Here is a 17,012-nt window from a genome sequence, read left to right as displayed (position 1 = left end):
CCAAGAATCCCCCGCAGGGACACAACCATCAACAGTGTGACCACAATACACATGCCAATTGAGATTCAAAAACATTCTTGATACAAATGGATAATTAAATCCAACCCACAGTTACCAAAAGTAAAGGTATTTTATATTATCATTCTCATGACCATAAAGTGACATGTGCAACAAACCAGAATAATGAGAAATACATCATCAAAGTCATAAGTATGCAAAAGTTCTAATCAAAATTGATCAGGGTGAGGTACACTCAGAGAATCCACCCTTCACAAAAAGGTCCAAAATCAGAAAGTTGAAATAGCCAACAATCAAAAGTTCATTGTAAACAGGTAAGTCATAGCCCATAAAGTGCTGTAGTGCAGAAGAAAACTTTTTTAAAAAAATTCTAATTTTTCTTTTTGCAGAAAATCTTCCAGTACTGCAGATGGTGTTCCCACGGTTCCCCCAACGAGGGGGCTAGCTTGTTTCAACTATCTTCCTCAGGAATGTACCGCACCAGTACCACTTCAAATAATTTTCTGCAAAGTGCATATCTCAAGGACCAACAATTTCTCTCTCTCTCAAACACACACACGCGCGCGCACACAGCTTTTAATCTATCAGAAAGAAATGTCATCTAACATAAAATTATGTATAGTGCAATATCACTGCCATTAGTTTCATACCGGGCAGCATTCTTTTAGATCATTCCAAATTCATTTAAGATACATCACCCCTTCAAATGAAATGCTGGCGTTACAAGTATATACATCACCAACTAAAAAAAGAAAGAAGCAAAGAAAGGAAACAGCATAGTTTAGAATGGGGGTCCCCTCCTCTGTTGAACCTGTGGGCACATTTGAAATTTCGAGAGCAGGTAGTGGGCACCACAGCAAAATGGCTGCACAGAACAGGTGGGACCAGTCACAAAATAGCTGCCATGGAAGCTATCTCCAATCTCAAAATGTCACAAGATTCCACAATATGTTCGGATGTTCCAACACAAGCATCTTTGTATTATGGAGGCAGCTGTCTCTGAACAGGTGCTCTCTGCAGACCCATAGGTGATGCCTTCTGGACTGGAGGTGGAGGAAAGACAGGATGGGCTCTTTGTCTTGATGAGGAGATGCTTTGGGAAGGAGCAAGTGGGCACAAAGAAACACATAGACAGGCACCACACTGGGGATCGCTTGTTTAGACATAAACCATGGTTGTATTCCTGTATAGTGAAGCCAACCTATCAATCAATCCTGGAATCCATTTTAAGTATGGAAAACACCATTTTAACAGAAGATTATATTTTGGACACAGATAGTCTCATTCTGTTGGATCCAAAATGCTGTGATCTTTGGTCGGGAAAACAACGCACTGTTTGCTAAATGGCTTGTTTGCTATAGCTTGTGGACAGAGACAAAATCAATAATGGGACGAGGGTCAGTGTTTTTGATAACTGTCCAAAATTCGGTAACTATCCAAATATGTCACAAAGGCTAGCTAAGGGGGAGCTGGTGAAGCAGTTTAAAACTTTTTTTTCCTTTTCTGGCTCTTAAGACTCAGGACGTTAAAATGCAGTAACTTCTACACTTGACCACTCACTTTCTGAAAGGAAAAGACTTATATACAGGCTCATGGATGAGAGGGATTGAATAACGGAGAGAACTGAGTAGAAATCAGAAAGTTAAAGTTCCTTTTCTGATCTCTCTGGAAAAAAATCCATCTGTCTGCCTCTCTGTAAAGCTGACTAAAATCTCTTCCTGTCATTTAGAAAGCTGTCTTGACATTATCATTTTACTAACTGTGACCACATGATTGTTTCTACTGGAAATACATAATACATGCATACATACTTGTATATTCATGGTTCAATTGATCTTATTACAACTCTACATGGAATAACTTAGCAATCACTATGCATATATCATCATATATAGCCCCAATCACATAGTTATAAGGAATTCAGGATATACTGAACCAAACAAAATGGAATCTAAATGAACCTTTGGACAGCTACGTGGCAATAATGGGCTAAAATCTAGGGGCTTTCTGTTGAAGCATCTTGTTATTCATTTGAGTAATGATAGTAAATATTGAGGAATCAAAGTGACCTGATCATTTTGCAGACATTACGATTTTTAGGTGATTTCCCTGACAGAGATGACTATGAGGAATCTTATTGGTGGAAAAGGTGGGGAGATGCCATTCCAAAATCATATAAAGTGAGCAGTGAAGATGATGGAAAAATAAGAAAGAGAAGGAAGGGATAACTTCCTATCTCTCTCTCCATTCCCTTTCAGATTTGGCGAAGCTCTCCCCGCTCTTCTCATCGATACAGACCTCTTGGAACATCTCCAGGATTGGTAAGATGATTCATTATGCCTTTTGCATTGCTAGTATTCTTTTAGTCATGCTGTCTCTAGTGTGTCAGGTTCTGTACCATGATTTTTAAAAGTTTCCTGTAACCTATACAAGTTGATTTGAATAAAACTACTAAATTTATGTCCTGGCTGTGTTGTATCCTTGTTCTCTTCATCTGGGGAAAGTCTATTCGGGCCAAGGTATGCTAAGATCCCTCTCTCGCATATTGATACTGGTTTAGCTAGAAGCTAACACCATGCTTCTGTCGAGTCATTACGAGAAGGGGCTTGGGGCTCAACCCAGCTCACACGTTACCTCTTCCCCTCATACCTGGCAGTCTAATTGATGGCTTCCAGCTTTCCAGCAAACCATAGTACTGCATTATTCCCAAACCGCAAACTATGGATTATCCTCCTCCCTATAAACCTGGACTTCAAAACAGAGTTTGTTTTGCAGGGGAAAGAACACACTACGACTTGTGGGTAAGACGCATCAACGACTTACATCTCGTTGAAAAGTGTTTATTGAGCCACACAGAAGAAAGAGGAAGCACATGAGTATCAGCATCCCTTGGTTTGTTCACATAGCAACACCTCATGGCAATGATTCAGTGTTCAGCTGAAGACACAGAGAGCAAATGTCAATATATTCCACACACAAGAAAAAAGTTGCAACAGGCCCATGATCTTAATATTCTCATCACAGGAGCTGGTCTAACTTGGAATAGAATAGGAAATCAAAGAAATCCAGTTTGCTCACTACTCATGTTTCAGATTACAAATTAATTGTGCATTAGCTTTTCTTTCTAAGGTATATTATAGTTATCACCAGGGCTTTTTTTCTGGGAAAATAGGTGGTGGAACTCAGTGGGTTGCCCTCGGAGAAAATGGTCACATGGCTGGTGGCCCCGCCCCCTGATCTCCGGACAGAGGGGAGTTGAGATTGCCCTCCTCCCGCTGGAGTGGCACAGAGGGCAATCTCAACTCCCCTCTGTCTGGAGATCAGGGGGCGGGGCCACCAGCCATGTGACCATTTTCAAGAGGTTCCGGAACTCCGTTCCCCCACGAACCCGCTGAAAAAAAGCCCTGGTTATCACGGAGAGGCCATAGTTCAGTGGTAGAACATAGGCTTTATTTATTTATTATTTAGAGATTGATATGTCATGTCTCACCAAAAAAATAACGTAACAATGAAATATCAAATTACAAAACACAGCACCACATCAAACCAGTAAAAGCTGGAAAAAATTTATAAACCCATTTCCCCAAAGGGAGAAGAAAAAGCCGTAATCAAAATAAAACATACCAATGCCATCTAAGTTCCAGGCATATAAAAACAACTATTTAAACCTACACCAAGCAGATTACTAGCAGAGGAACAGGCATTCCATAATGAGGAGACACCATGGCAGACAGTTGAAACATGACTAATCTCTTTTCATCCTGGTCCTTCCCCTGTATACCTCTGGACCATTTTTCTGTCCTCCCCATATCGTCTTAGCCTTTTTTCAATCATTCCTTACCCTGCATCCAAATTCTTCTTGCCTCCCTACAGTAACACCTCACCCCATGTTGATGTGGTCATCTCCTGTCCAATTGTCAGGGGGAAAGAGCAATGGAGAAAACAAAAAGAGTCCAGTAGCACCTTTAAGATTAATTTTTTTGGTCCTCCATGCATCTGACGAAGAGAACTGTGATTCTCGAAAGCTTATGCTACAATAAAACTGGTTAGTCTTAAAGGTGCTACTGGACTCTTTTTGATTTTGCCACTACAGACTAACTTGGCTAACTCCTCCGGATCTATGACCATGGAGAAAACAGTCTTCCAAGGATGTGCCCTGTGTCTTTTCAAGATAGTGCCAAGCAAAAGCACAAACACAGCTAAAGATGGTGGATGCTCTACAACATTTTTATTCCACCCTTCTTCAAAGAGCTCACGGCAATGTATATGGTTCTTCCCCATTTCATCCTAACAATGTACCCTGAGAGGCAGGAGGGAGGGGAGAGGCTCAAGGTCACTGAAAAAGCTTAAGGACCAAGGAGATCTGAACATTCTCCCAGGTCCTAGTCCAATACTCTAACTATTATAGTATATTGGCTCTCTCACTGGCTCTGTTACTCCAGCAAATACGAGACGGAAACAGAAACCACAGCAGGATCCAAATATAACAGAGGAAAGTGGAAAGGTAGAAAGGTCCTGGAGATTCCCTCACAGAAGATGAGACTAGCAGTGGAGGAAGTCAATGAATCTTTGATGCACTGTCTTCCCACTTAAAGGACACTTTGTCCTTTAAGAATGATGGAAAAGGACCAACTGGCTATTTACAAAGATTCTGTTGAATGTTATTTCAGTCATAAACAACAATCTGTTTTAATAAATCCAAGCCTATCTTGCTCATCTCTGCACAGCATTTCATTATTTCAGCCAAGAAGATGATTGCCAAGGGAGACTGGCCGTATTGCTGCTCTTCCCACCCTTTCCTCCAATGTTCATAAAAAATGTCATCCGTAAGTGCTCCATGCTCAAGTAGAGTACCGGCACCCTGTATACTGGTGTGGTTGATGCGAAGGAGAACAAAATTGTCCATAAAAATAGCTAGCACTATAGCAGCCCCTTTTGTCTGAAGTGACGCAGCCCCTGGGACATGTTTAACATATCATCCATGTATCTGAAAAACACTGCATTGTGTTAATGCGTATTGGCTCTTATTTGAGATGTCCGAGGCTTTGCAGTGTAGAAGTTAACTCCAAAACTGAGTGAAACTGACTTCTTTGCAAGGTGCAGCTCAATCCACACATTGCATTTTCCATATACAGGATGAAGAAATGTTGTTATGTAGAAGGGTTATTCAAATTTAATCTCATCACTATGTTTCCTTGAAATTGAACTATTATACTTTTATTGAGGTGGGTCTTGAGTACAAAGCCAGTTTCTGCACGATAAACATATATGAATCCTGCAGTTTCCTAGATACCTCTCCCATCTTCTCCTCAATACCTAAGAAAGTCAACATAGAAATTTTTAAAGAAAGCCATTAGATTTAGCAACAGTATCATGGAAAAGATGTCAACAGCCCCTATAAAGATGACACGCAGGAAAAGAACCAAATGCAGGTATTAGTTTAAGCTAAACTAGGTACTAACTAGACAATACAGGCCACTCTCAAAAATTATTTGAAATTTATGGCCTACAGCCAGTTTGTTACCAAGTCCAAGCAAGAATCGTTACAGTACACAAACCCTGTAATTCTTTTTGAAAATTCTTTACACGGGAACTTATTGGACTTGCACCAGTTTCTGAGTTCATGAGCCTCTAACTTGACCTTGAATTCCGAATCTCTAAAGTGGCATGTTCAGCAAGACAGGAAAACAATTTGGTTCCACGTAACATCAAATGAAAAATTCAAATGGAACTGACTCTGCATCAGGTTTTTTTATTCCCTGTTTGTTCTAAATGCAGTTCATGTTTTGCAATATTAGTCCATTCTAAGAATACAGCAGGAAAAAAATCTTTAACACCCTCCATATATTAGAGCTTGCCATAGATAGCCACTTTGTATAATCAGTAAGAAGGACAAAATAGAAAAATAAAATCTTTCCCATACATAGAATAAACTATCATTAAGCCTTCTGTTATGTTTTCCAGCTTATAGTCATGCTGAATATCTGCTTCACATATTTAGTGCACAAAACTAACATCCCCATTCAGCACAAGGCTTCTTTTGCACAGAAGAGCAAACCATTGCGCAGTCCATAATTAACAGCACCTATTGAACATTTTTATTACACCTTCTAATGTCTAACAGCCAAAGGCCATTTACAAGAGGGAGATTGCTTTGGCTAGCTTGAACAGAAAATGTTTCCAAGAACAAAGCACAGAAACATTCGGCACAGAACCAACTAAAGGAAACTAGAAGAAGACCTATGCTTTTTGTATGGTACTGTTTTAACAGGAGTCATAGCATATCACCATGGAACATAAACAAAAGGGTTCTCCCTACCACAGTCTTCAACCTGTTCTAGCACGACTATACTACTGAATTAACCAACAAAATCATGTTTGGACATGCCTTCAATTGATACTGCAGACTATATGTTAAATCTTAACAAAGAGCAGCCATCCATATTTTAGTACAAAGGGGAGGCAGGCACGTACCGTCCCTCCCATCCTTATGCATGCAGTATAATTATCAAAGCGCTTTGCAATAAGTAGCCCCATATTTCTCCTCTGTACCATGCCTAGTGGTATAAATCGAAAACATAAACCAGGTTTGGAGGGTCAGGAACACATTCCCTTGTTAACCATATCTTATAATTACATCTGTACAGATTATAACCATGATTACTACTAACCAGGGCTTGCAAATAGGGGTGTGCAGCACTTCCGGAAATCCAAAGCAGGAAAAAAATTACTAAATAAGGAATTTCCAAAGCAGCCAGCCACTTCGGGAATTGCTTATTTAACCCGCTTTGGCATGCTCCGTAAAGATTTGGAGCACACCGACAAACTTCCCCACCCAGCTGCTTATTTCACATGATTGGAGGGGGAGGAGAGGGTTCCCCCTTCCCTCTCCCATCCAGAGAAATAAGCGGTGGGGGGAGGTAGTTTAAATCCCACCGGCTTCAGCTGCTTGAAGGGGAACTCCCCATCAGACAGCTGATTCGGGGGTTAAAATGCCCCTTTCCGTGGCAGTGCACAGCGGCACAGAAAGGGGTATTTTAATGCCCAAATCAGCTGCTTGGCAGGGAGTTCCCTGTCAGATAGTTGAGTCAAGCCAGTGAGGTTTGAATGCCCCTTTCCATGCCACTACAGAGTGCCACGGAAAGGGGCATTTTAACCCTCGAATCAGCAGCATGGCAGGGAGTTGCCTGCCAGACAGCTGAGTCAAGCTGGCGGGATTAAAATGCCCCTTTCCGTGCCACTGCACAGCGCCATGGAAGGGGGAATTTTATCCCCCCTGAATCAGCTGCTCGGAGGGGAGCATTTTAACCCCTGAATCAACTGCTTGGCGGGGAGTTACCCACCAGCCAGCTGAGTCAAGTCGGTGGGACTAATATGCCCCTTTCCATGCCACTGCGCATAGCCACGGAAAGGGGAATTTTAACCCTCAAATCAGCTGCTTAGCAGGGAGTTTCCCACCAGGCAGCTGAGTCAAGCCAGCAGGGTTAAAATGCCCCTTTCTGTACCACTGCATAGTGCCATGGAAAGGGGCATTTTATCCCCCAAATCAGCTGCTTGGTGTAGAGCATTTTAACCCCCAAGTCAGCTGCTTGGCAAGGAGTTCCCTGCCAGACAGCTGAGTCAAGTTGGTGGGATTAAAATGCCCCTTTCCGTGGCGCTGCACAGCGGCATGGAAAGACGCATTTTAACGCCTGAATCAGCTGCTTGGTGGAGAGTTCTCTGCCAGACAGCTGAGTCAAGCTGCTGGGGTTAAAATGCCCCTTTCGTGTCATGGACAGGGGCATTTTAACCCCACCGGTTTGACTCAGCTGCCTGGTGGGGAATTACCTGCCAAGCAGCTGATTCATGGGTTTAAATGCCCCTTTTCGTGGCACTGCACAGTGGCACAGAAAGGGGCATTTAAACCCCTTGACCCAAAGATTCTCGAAGCAATACAAATTGCTTCAGGAATCTTTGATTCAGGGTTTCCAAAATGGACCAGGCACACTGGGGCTGATTCGGAAATCCCAAATTTTTGCAAATCGGGTCCGATTCCAGTATTTTTCCCAAATTGGAAACTCAAATCGCACACCCCTACTTGCAAATCTGCATCAAATGCTGTCTTCTAATTCTACTTAAAAATGAGAACTCTGGCTCACATTAACAATGACTACCATCACTGCTGATGTAACATTTATCCATGAATAAAGGCGGGAAGAATTTACACTAAAGATGGCAGTGTAGCAAGGCTGGGAGCATTAATTTCTTAAGAGTGATGCCCAATTTGCAAATCTTGGTATACATTAGACCAGAGATTCAGGGATTAATATAACAGGAACCCTACATCATCTGCAGCTATCCACTCCAGATACTGTCAGCACCACCCCATAATGCTAATGGAATTGCTAGCAGACCCAGTTTGATTAGGTGACCTAGATATCCAAGTAGCCATACTGCGATACACTCTGGCTCATTATATGAGCAAATTTCCAGAGAACAGACTTATCTCTTACAACATGACTCAGAAAGAAAAGCAGCTGAGTTATTTTCACAGGCCCTGCAATGCATCAAACGCTAAACTCAGGCTAGGGAAATATCTGCCTTATGAAAGAAGGCCAAATGAGAAGTTCATTTTAACATCATCATCTGAAGTCCTTAACATGAAACATTCAAGATCCTGTCATTGTAATACATATAAACCACGATGAAGAAGTGTACATTAAATCCTAGAATACACTACCCCTGTGCAGATGAGCTGTCCACACACTGACCGAAACGGGCATTAGTGCACTGGCTCTGCCTCCTGCTTCCCTGACTGCCAAATCCTCTACAGGGTGTAAATGCGCAGAGCAAGTGCCCACATGCACATCCTTTCCCCGTGATCAGCAAGGTTTGGAAAGCAGTGTCAGGTCAATTTCTCCACATGTGTGTAACTCAGCGATCACAGGACACGAGGCCAGTGCACTCACACCCCTCACTTACCAAATGGTGAGTCAACACATGGACTAGTTGTCTGCACAGCTTATCCATAACCTCCCTAGTTCCATTTAGCAGTCCTCTCATACCTCTGTAATCTAAGGTTCTAACAGCAGGATTTGAGTCCAGTAGCACCTTAGAGACCAACAAGATTTTAAGGGTAGAACCTTTCAAGAGTCAAAGGTTCCTGGGAACTTGTACCCTGAAGATCTTGTTGGTATCCAATGTGCTAGTGGACTCAAATCCTGTTGCTCTACTGCAGACCAACCCGAAACTAAAGTTCTTCCAACAGCTTCCCTTGCTGATTTTCTTATTCTGATGTAATTGGTCACCACCAATTCTCAGAACCAATACTTAGATTATTTAAACACATTTGGCACATTTTTACTTTTCTGCTATATAAACATTTTACAGAAGGCAAAGCAACAGTGTACACTCCCTTGTTTTCTACAAGTAGCCAAAAAGGAAGGAGAAGAAAACTCAGGTTAAATATGAGACATATACACGAGAAGTACAAGGATATTTTTACGTAAAAATTATTTTCTCACAAAAGATGAGTGACTTACCCTTACAAGGCTTGGAGCAATACAGGAGCATGGTATCTTCACATGCTTTAGGCACTTTTCATGAGACATAAAATTGCAAACTGTGGAAAACAAAGTGAATATGTTAATGGTGAGTACTTTGACAGAGGACTCTGAAGGTCTCAACTACACAATTCATCTCAGAACCACAGACTGGAAGCTGAGTTTAATTTTTCCTCAACTTTTAAAATTCCTAGTGTTAAATACTGGACATGTAATGCTCTCGTGCAACCTGGAAACTCTTTTTGGGATTCAGCTTCACTTTCTAACACTCATCAGGACTATAAAAAAGTGAGAAAAATATATTCAAAATTATATCCAATGTTTATAAACAGGAGATACTTCTAGAGTTTATGGTTGATGTTCTTCAAATATAATAAGTTCCTTAGCCAATCTTGTTATTCTGAGAGGGCAACTCTTGAATTTAAAATTATTTTAAGATGCCAGCTGAGAAAACTGGTTGTTTGGGGACATCACGCTGCAAACCTAAATCTGACTTGGAGCAAAACATCAGTTTCCTAACAACAACAGCACCCGTCCAGCTCTAAGACTTCAGGCACATCAGCACTCATACTAGAGTTGCCAGGTCCAGGCTGGGAAATGCCTGGAGATTTTGAGGGTGGAGCCTGGAGAGGGGAGGGTCTGGGGAGGGGAGGGTCCTCAGAATGGTTGAATGCCATAGAGTCCATCCTCCAAAGCAGCCATTTTCTCCAGGGGAACTGATCTCTGTCACCTGGCAATCAGTTGTAATTCCAGGAGATCTCCAGCCACCACTTGGAGGCTGGCAACCCTAATTCATACTGATTCCTTGCAGTTATCCATAGTTAGACATTTCAATTTACATTATATAAAGAAGATCTTGCTAGAATGCCAGGAAACAGTTGGAAATCCAGTTCAGAGCTTTCAGCATAGGGGTGATCAATCCCTACAACCAGGGCTTTTTTTCTGCTGGAACACTTCGGAATGGCGTTCCGGCAGTTCTCAGAACTGCCCCGCCGCTCCCAGCAGTTTGGGGCCCATAACAGTCAGGATCGGGCCTGAATCAGCCTGGAACGGGCTGCTGCTGGGTGGGGAGACACTCCCCCGCCTGGCAGTAGGCCGATCCTTGCTGCTTCTGGCCCAAAATGGGCCCAAAACAGCCAGGATCGGGCCTCTGCCAGGCGACCCGATACTGGCCATTTCGGGCCCATTTCAGCCATCCCACTCCTCAAGTGAGCGTTAGTAGCTAGATATTTCAACTGGATTTCTGTCTTCAATTCCAAACACACTGAAGAACTCACTAGGGGTTGGACTAGATGACCCTAGAGGTACCTTCCAACCCTATGATTCCTAGCATGTATGCTTAAGATTTGAAGTTCTTGCTAGATTGCCAGTTTGGTGTAGTGGGTACGAATGGCAGGACTCTAATCTGGAGAACCGGGTTTGATTAATCACAACATATCATTGGTAATGTTCTAACTCGTTTAACTTTCATAGTCACATATGTCATCTAAGTTGCCTACTGAACTGACTGCCCCATACCAGCTTAACTCTGACTTGCTGGCAACTCTTCATCACCACCACCACAGATCTGTAACATGTTAAATATTAGAACAATTACTGTCTTTAAAACTCATTGGATTTTTTGGGCTGCATCAAATTACCCTGCTGAAATTTCTTACAATGGATTCCCATCTGTTTCCTGGTATAATTCAAAGTGCTTGTTCTTACCTTTAAAGCCATAAATGGCTAGCAGGCAGGGTACCTGAAGGACTATCCTGCCTGCTAGTTAAGACTGGCCTCTCAAGCCCTGTTCTCTGTGCCCTACCTTCAGCAGAGAGGCAGATGACAACTAGAGACAGGGCATTTTCTGCAGTGGCACCTCACCTTTGGAATGCCCCCCTTGAAGTTCACCTGGCACCTACTTCACTTTCTGTTAGGTGTCAAATTAAAACACATCTTTTGACCCAGACATTTAATTAGGAGTTTATCTTTCAACTTTTTAATGGCCTGCTCTGTTTTATGGATAGTTTTTATACTGTGTATGTAGAATGCCTTGTGTTTTATACCATGGTTTTCAGTTGTAAGCCACCTTGAGCAAAACTCTGAAGAAGTGACATAGAAATATTATAACTAAATAAATACAATTCTGAAGAGCAACAAACACACACAGTCTTTGGCTGGAAACCAAAGAGGTAAGCATATAAGAAGGAAATACACAGGGCAGTTGCCAATTCCTCCTCCCGACCCCAATACAAACCACTACGCACATAGTTCAGGTAGGTCCATCAACACTTAGGAGATATTTTTCAGGAAGTTATAGCAGGTATGGCCCCTGAAGCAAAAATGGTTCCCCCATGGAAAGCTACACGCTGCCCTTCAGAACCCAGCCTATGTTTTTCAATGCTGCAAGCATATATGTCATGTATGTTCTGAAACAGAGAGGAATGTCTCTAAACTAGTACCAGCTGCTCACATTATTTATATGTTTAATTCATCAGAAGATTTTAATCTGATTCATTGAGTACACTAATCATTGTTTTATACAGAAGTTACTTCTCACTGGATTATTGGAAGCTTTAAAAACTGCTAATCACAAATGGGACGTGATTCATGAACAAGGGAGCACATTCTCTGTTCAGCTGCTACAACCTGGGAAATCAGGGGAAAAGTAGTTTTTCTTCTTATTGTTTTAAAAAAACCACCTCCAGCTAGCCATTTACTCTGCTTGTTACTACACTGTTAGATGCTTGCGGACTAAGACCCAAACCACTAGACAGAACACAACAGCTCTGAAAAAATGTCAGCCTAGTTCATGCTAGGATAGCTTTCCAAGAAAGCCTTAAAACCATTAAGAAATAATCATCTTGAAATCAGGTTAACAATGCAGGGAGAAACAAAAGTATCCATAGATAGGAAAAAAGAAACACGGGTATTTTTTAAAAAATCCACTTTTATATCTTTTGAGGGTTTCAGCTCTCTGCTAGTATATTATTCTGACATGAAACATTACAAGATTGCTTTGTGTAAACCAGAATTTCCTTCAGCTTCTTACTGACCCTTATTTGAAATCGTAAGTTATATGCTTCAAACACAGAGAATGATTTTGCACCTATTCACTGTGACAAATAAGAATCTCCCTGAAGGTAACCATGTAACTAATTTACAGCTGCAAAATGGCTAGTTTGTTTTTCCTTTTGGGCTGTCAATGATGCCAGAATGGACAGAAGGTCTAGTAAAACTGACAGGTGCAACTTCTACAGAGTTACTGGAAAGGCTGCGTTACGTAGTATTAAAGGTATTAAACATTCATTTTGGGGCCCGGAGTGCACTGATCTGTGCAAACTGATTTAGCCCAATCTTTGAGTATCTTTATTCAGTCCTACTGAATATAGCGGGACTTACTCTCAGGTATGCAAGCACAAGATTGTTCATCTGTAATCTAGTACACAGTGTGCCTCCCTATATGCCACGTAATTTTTTATTATTATTATTATTATATTCAAATTACACACAACACAATCAATAATCAATAAAGATTACATGTTATCATTGATTGGCCTTGCTGAGCTGATACAAGTTTCCGCCAGAGACCTAAGTATCCGCCAGGTATGGGTGCAATATGCACGCTATTCCAAGTAACGCCGTCTTTTGCAATTCTGTAGGTGTTATGTGAGAAAGCTGCAATTTTTCCATATAAGTTGCAAATTTTTTTGAAATAGTTCACAGTGCCCCGATGACAATGGGGATTACTGTTGCATTCTTCTTCCATAGTCGGGTGGTTACTATTGCCAGATCTCTACATTTAATCATTTTTTTCATGTTCTTTTTCTTCTACTCTGGCATCCCTCAGAATTGCAATGTCTATTATCCAAACTTTTTGATTTTCCACAACTGTTACGTCTGGTATATTGTGTTCAAGGTGTCGATCAGTTTGTATTCTAAAATCCCACAAGATCTTAACCTGATCATTTTCTAGCACCTTTTCCACCTGATGTTCCCATGAATTTTTTGATACTGCCAGATTATACTTTTTACTCAATGACCAATGAATCAGCTTTGTAGCCCTGTGATGTCTAGCTTTGTAGTCCGTCTGTGCATCTTTTTCCTGGCAAAGTTGACATGTTGGATTTTCACTGATTTTTAGAATTTTGGCTTTCATAACATTCGTTTGCAATGCTTGTTCTTGTGCTGCGAAGATCAGACCTTCATTTTCTTTCTTGATTGTACCCATCTTCAACCATGCTCAAGTTAGGCTGTTGTCACTTTTTCCTTCAATATTTTTTAGATGTTGCCCATGTAAGGGTTTGTTCTTCCAGTCACTTAATCTATTCTCAAACTCTTTCTTCTTGTATTCAGCCTTTGTTTCGGTTGTTTTTAATATGATCTCTGTTTTCACAGCCTGAAGTAAGTTTTCTGAATGTAATCATTCAGGTCTCTCTTTTCTTCTTCCACTACCTGATGTACTTGTAACAGTCCTCTTCCACCAATTACTACTACTACTACTACTACTACTACTACTACTACAGCCCACCCAAGGGTAGATTACTCAGTGAGAGCGAAATACAATATAATCAACAGCTAGGACATTCAGTGAGCAGATACAATAATGCCCAACATCTCAAAAAAATAACTCTTACTCTAAAAATACTAAACTGCTCAGAATAAATTCTTAATTGATGCTAAAATGTTAGGCCCCTTAGATTTCTGAAGGTAAGCACCCTAGTTATGAAAAACACCATCAAACACTAAAACTAAAGGTACCAAAACTGTTCTAAAAAGATATTCCTGTTCACACTACTAGAGAGAGGAAGACGCTAGTAAATTCATGGGGAAAGATTAGACACAGAGTAAAGGTATAGAGGTGGATATAGAAGTGACTTCCACTTAGCAATGATTCTTGTGGATTCTCTCACTGCAACTGTGACTATAAGCACAGCAGCAACAGAGCTTCCACGTGTTGGGGCTTCCCCACATTTTCCATGTCATAGCCCCTCACAGCAGCTAAGCCTCCCTTCTACCACCAGAGGGCTTTGGAGGAATTTTTAAAATGAGCAACTGACAAATCACAGATTGTAACAAATCACACGTTGGAATCTGCTACCTCCTCTGAAATCTCAGCTTGCATTTAAGAACAAAGTCTCTACTTCCTTTCACTGTGGAGATATAAGGGGAAAGGGGTATCTCCACTGTGAAAAGGACTACAGAGAATGGCATCAATGTTGGTGGTGCCAGGGAGGATCGGCACTTTCCCATATACTAGCAGCTTTGCTACAATCTTTCCAAAAAGATAATAATAGGAAAGATCACAGAAAAGGCCCAAAAAAGGTAGGAGCAATGAAAGCATCACAATACCATATGGAAGTGGGGGGGGGAAATCCAGCTTCACGTTAGCATCCAATCAGTCCAAATATCTGGTGTAGAAGTGACCAAAACTACCCAAAAACAGATTAATGGGAAGATGAATAAGAGTCTCAAAAGATGTTAAGATACCAAGAGATTAAGCTAAGACAATATGGATCTGTCACCCTATAATTATAATTTCTTATAGGAACTTATATAAAGGGTTACCTATTCCTAATAAGGCCACTGGTCCAACTATCTTAGTATCATTTACTGTGGTTGGCAGCCATTCTCCAGGGTTGTAAGCGGAGTCTTCCCTAGTCTTGCAACTTAAGAGCCTTTTGAATTTGGAACCTTGAATGTACTCTACCACTCAGCTACGCGCCCCCCCCCCTCCCAAGAATCCCTCAAGAAGAATATATTTGCTCAAGAAAAATGGGTTTCAGCTACTAAAAGAGGAGGCTGATTATTAACCCCTCGCAAAGGTTTGAGGAGAAAATAGAGTTTTCTTCCATGTCACATGATATAAAAGAGAGGCCAACATCAACAACCTTTTCTGCCTGTGCTTTTCCTTTTCCCCTTCAATCACCATGTCAAATAGTTTTGTCTCATATATTATCAAACTGGTAGAAACTTGAAATATCTTTGACCCAACAAGCACAGAGCAGTCCACACCAGCTACACATCACACCTTTGCAGACAGCCCCAAAATGGAGGCTTGTTAACATGATTGCCTACAGGCCTGGAAAAAACTGTCCTGTCCCTTTAACAGAGACTTAGCAGAATGTTACTTATCAGGTGATATTATTTACATCCAGGGCTTTTTTTCAGCAGGAATGTGGTGGAACTCAGTGGGTTGCCCTCGGAGAAAGTGGTCACATGGTTGGTGGCCCCGCCCCCTGATCTCCAGACAGTGGCACAGAGGGCAATCTCAACTCCCCTCTGTCTGCAGATCAGGGGGCGGGGCCACCAGCCATGTGACCATTTTCTCTAAGGGCAACCCACTGAGTTCCCCCACCTCTTTTCCCAAAAAAAAAGCCCTGTTTACATCCATGCCATGAAAAACTTTGCCCATTTCCATACATTAAGCCTCTGTTTAAAGGGACAGGAAACTCTCCTCAAGGCCTCTTAGCAGCCCCCTGTTTACTGAATCCTGCTGAACCACCTTACATGGCTAGTAGTAACCAGTATGGCTTGGTGAGCCACAAGCTATGCAAGCCTGTTGTGGAGTTTTCTCTTTACAAAAGGTCATGAAATAACCTTAAAAGACCAAGAAAAAATATAGCCAGTTTTCTCAACACTTCCAAGTTACATATCACAAAAGGCTGCAATTGGCCACTAGTTTCAAAATACGGAATCTCTCCATCTGGCTACAAACAGTACATTCTCTCCCTCCCTCCAATCAAGCCTGGAGTTATTTCTAAGAGGCAGATTTCCAGAACTAGTTTTTGAGACTGAGTGGGTGTGAGAAAACTGTGTCTGATATACGCAGAACTGTTTCTTGGACAAGAACAAGCCGTTTCAAGCCGTAATTATCCATATTTTGTTTTCACTCAATAATTACTTTTAATTAAACAACACTGGTGAGACTGGGAAGAAAGGCAAGACAAAAATTCCACATTGACTCTGAACATAGTTTATCTTTCACCTAACCTTTCACCAACCAGCGTGGCATAGCAGTTCGAGTAATAGACTTTATAGGGTAGCCCTGGGTTCAAACCCCATTCTGCCATGAAGCTCACAGGGTAATCTTAGTCCAGTCATTCTCTCTCAGCCTATCCCATCTCCCCAGGGATGTTGTGAAGGTAAAACTGAGAAGGCAGAGTACCTTGGACACCTGAACTTATTGGAGGAATGGCAAGATAAAAAATGCATTACACAGGCAGATAATATTTTACCTACCTCCACGTGTGCCTGAAACTTCCTCTCAAGAAAGAGAGGTATCCAGAGGAGGAAGGAGTTTTTATATAGAAGTTACAAAAACTTCAGGTACTTGGCCAACACAAAGACAGACTATATGCGTTTCAGCCCTAAGGCCTTCCTCAGTGGTCAATTGTACAACATTTATAATCAAACACACCCACACATTCAGAAACCAATATAGAAATGCTCCCTATGCTTTATCTAAAAATG

At 41.5% G+C, this 17,012-nt stretch overlaps 1 protein-coding gene across 2 annotated transcripts in view; it reads right to left on the bottom strand.

The window, feature by feature from the left end:
• The window catches only part of DGKQ (diacylglycerol kinase theta), an 83,481-nt gene that overhangs the window by 57,401 nt on the left and 9,068 nt on the right, over nucleotides 1–17,012 (bottom strand). For both annotated transcript variants that reach the window (XM_054986843.1, XM_054986844.1), the window contains one exon: nucleotides 9,540–9,619. In XM_054986843.1, coding sequence (XP_054842818.1) covers nucleotides 9,540–9,619 — 80 coding nt within the window. The remainder of the gene's footprint in view (nucleotides 1–9,539; nucleotides 9,620–17,012) is intronic.

This window comes from Eublepharis macularius, chromosome 8, assembly GCF_028583425.1.
Source record: "Eublepharis macularius isolate TG4126 chromosome 8, MPM_Emac_v1.0, whole genome shotgun sequence".
Classification (NCBI taxonomy): Eukaryota; Metazoa; Chordata; class Lepidosauria; order Squamata; family Eublepharidae; genus Eublepharis; species Eublepharis macularius.
This window is presented reverse-complemented; position numbering and strand designations above follow the sequence as displayed.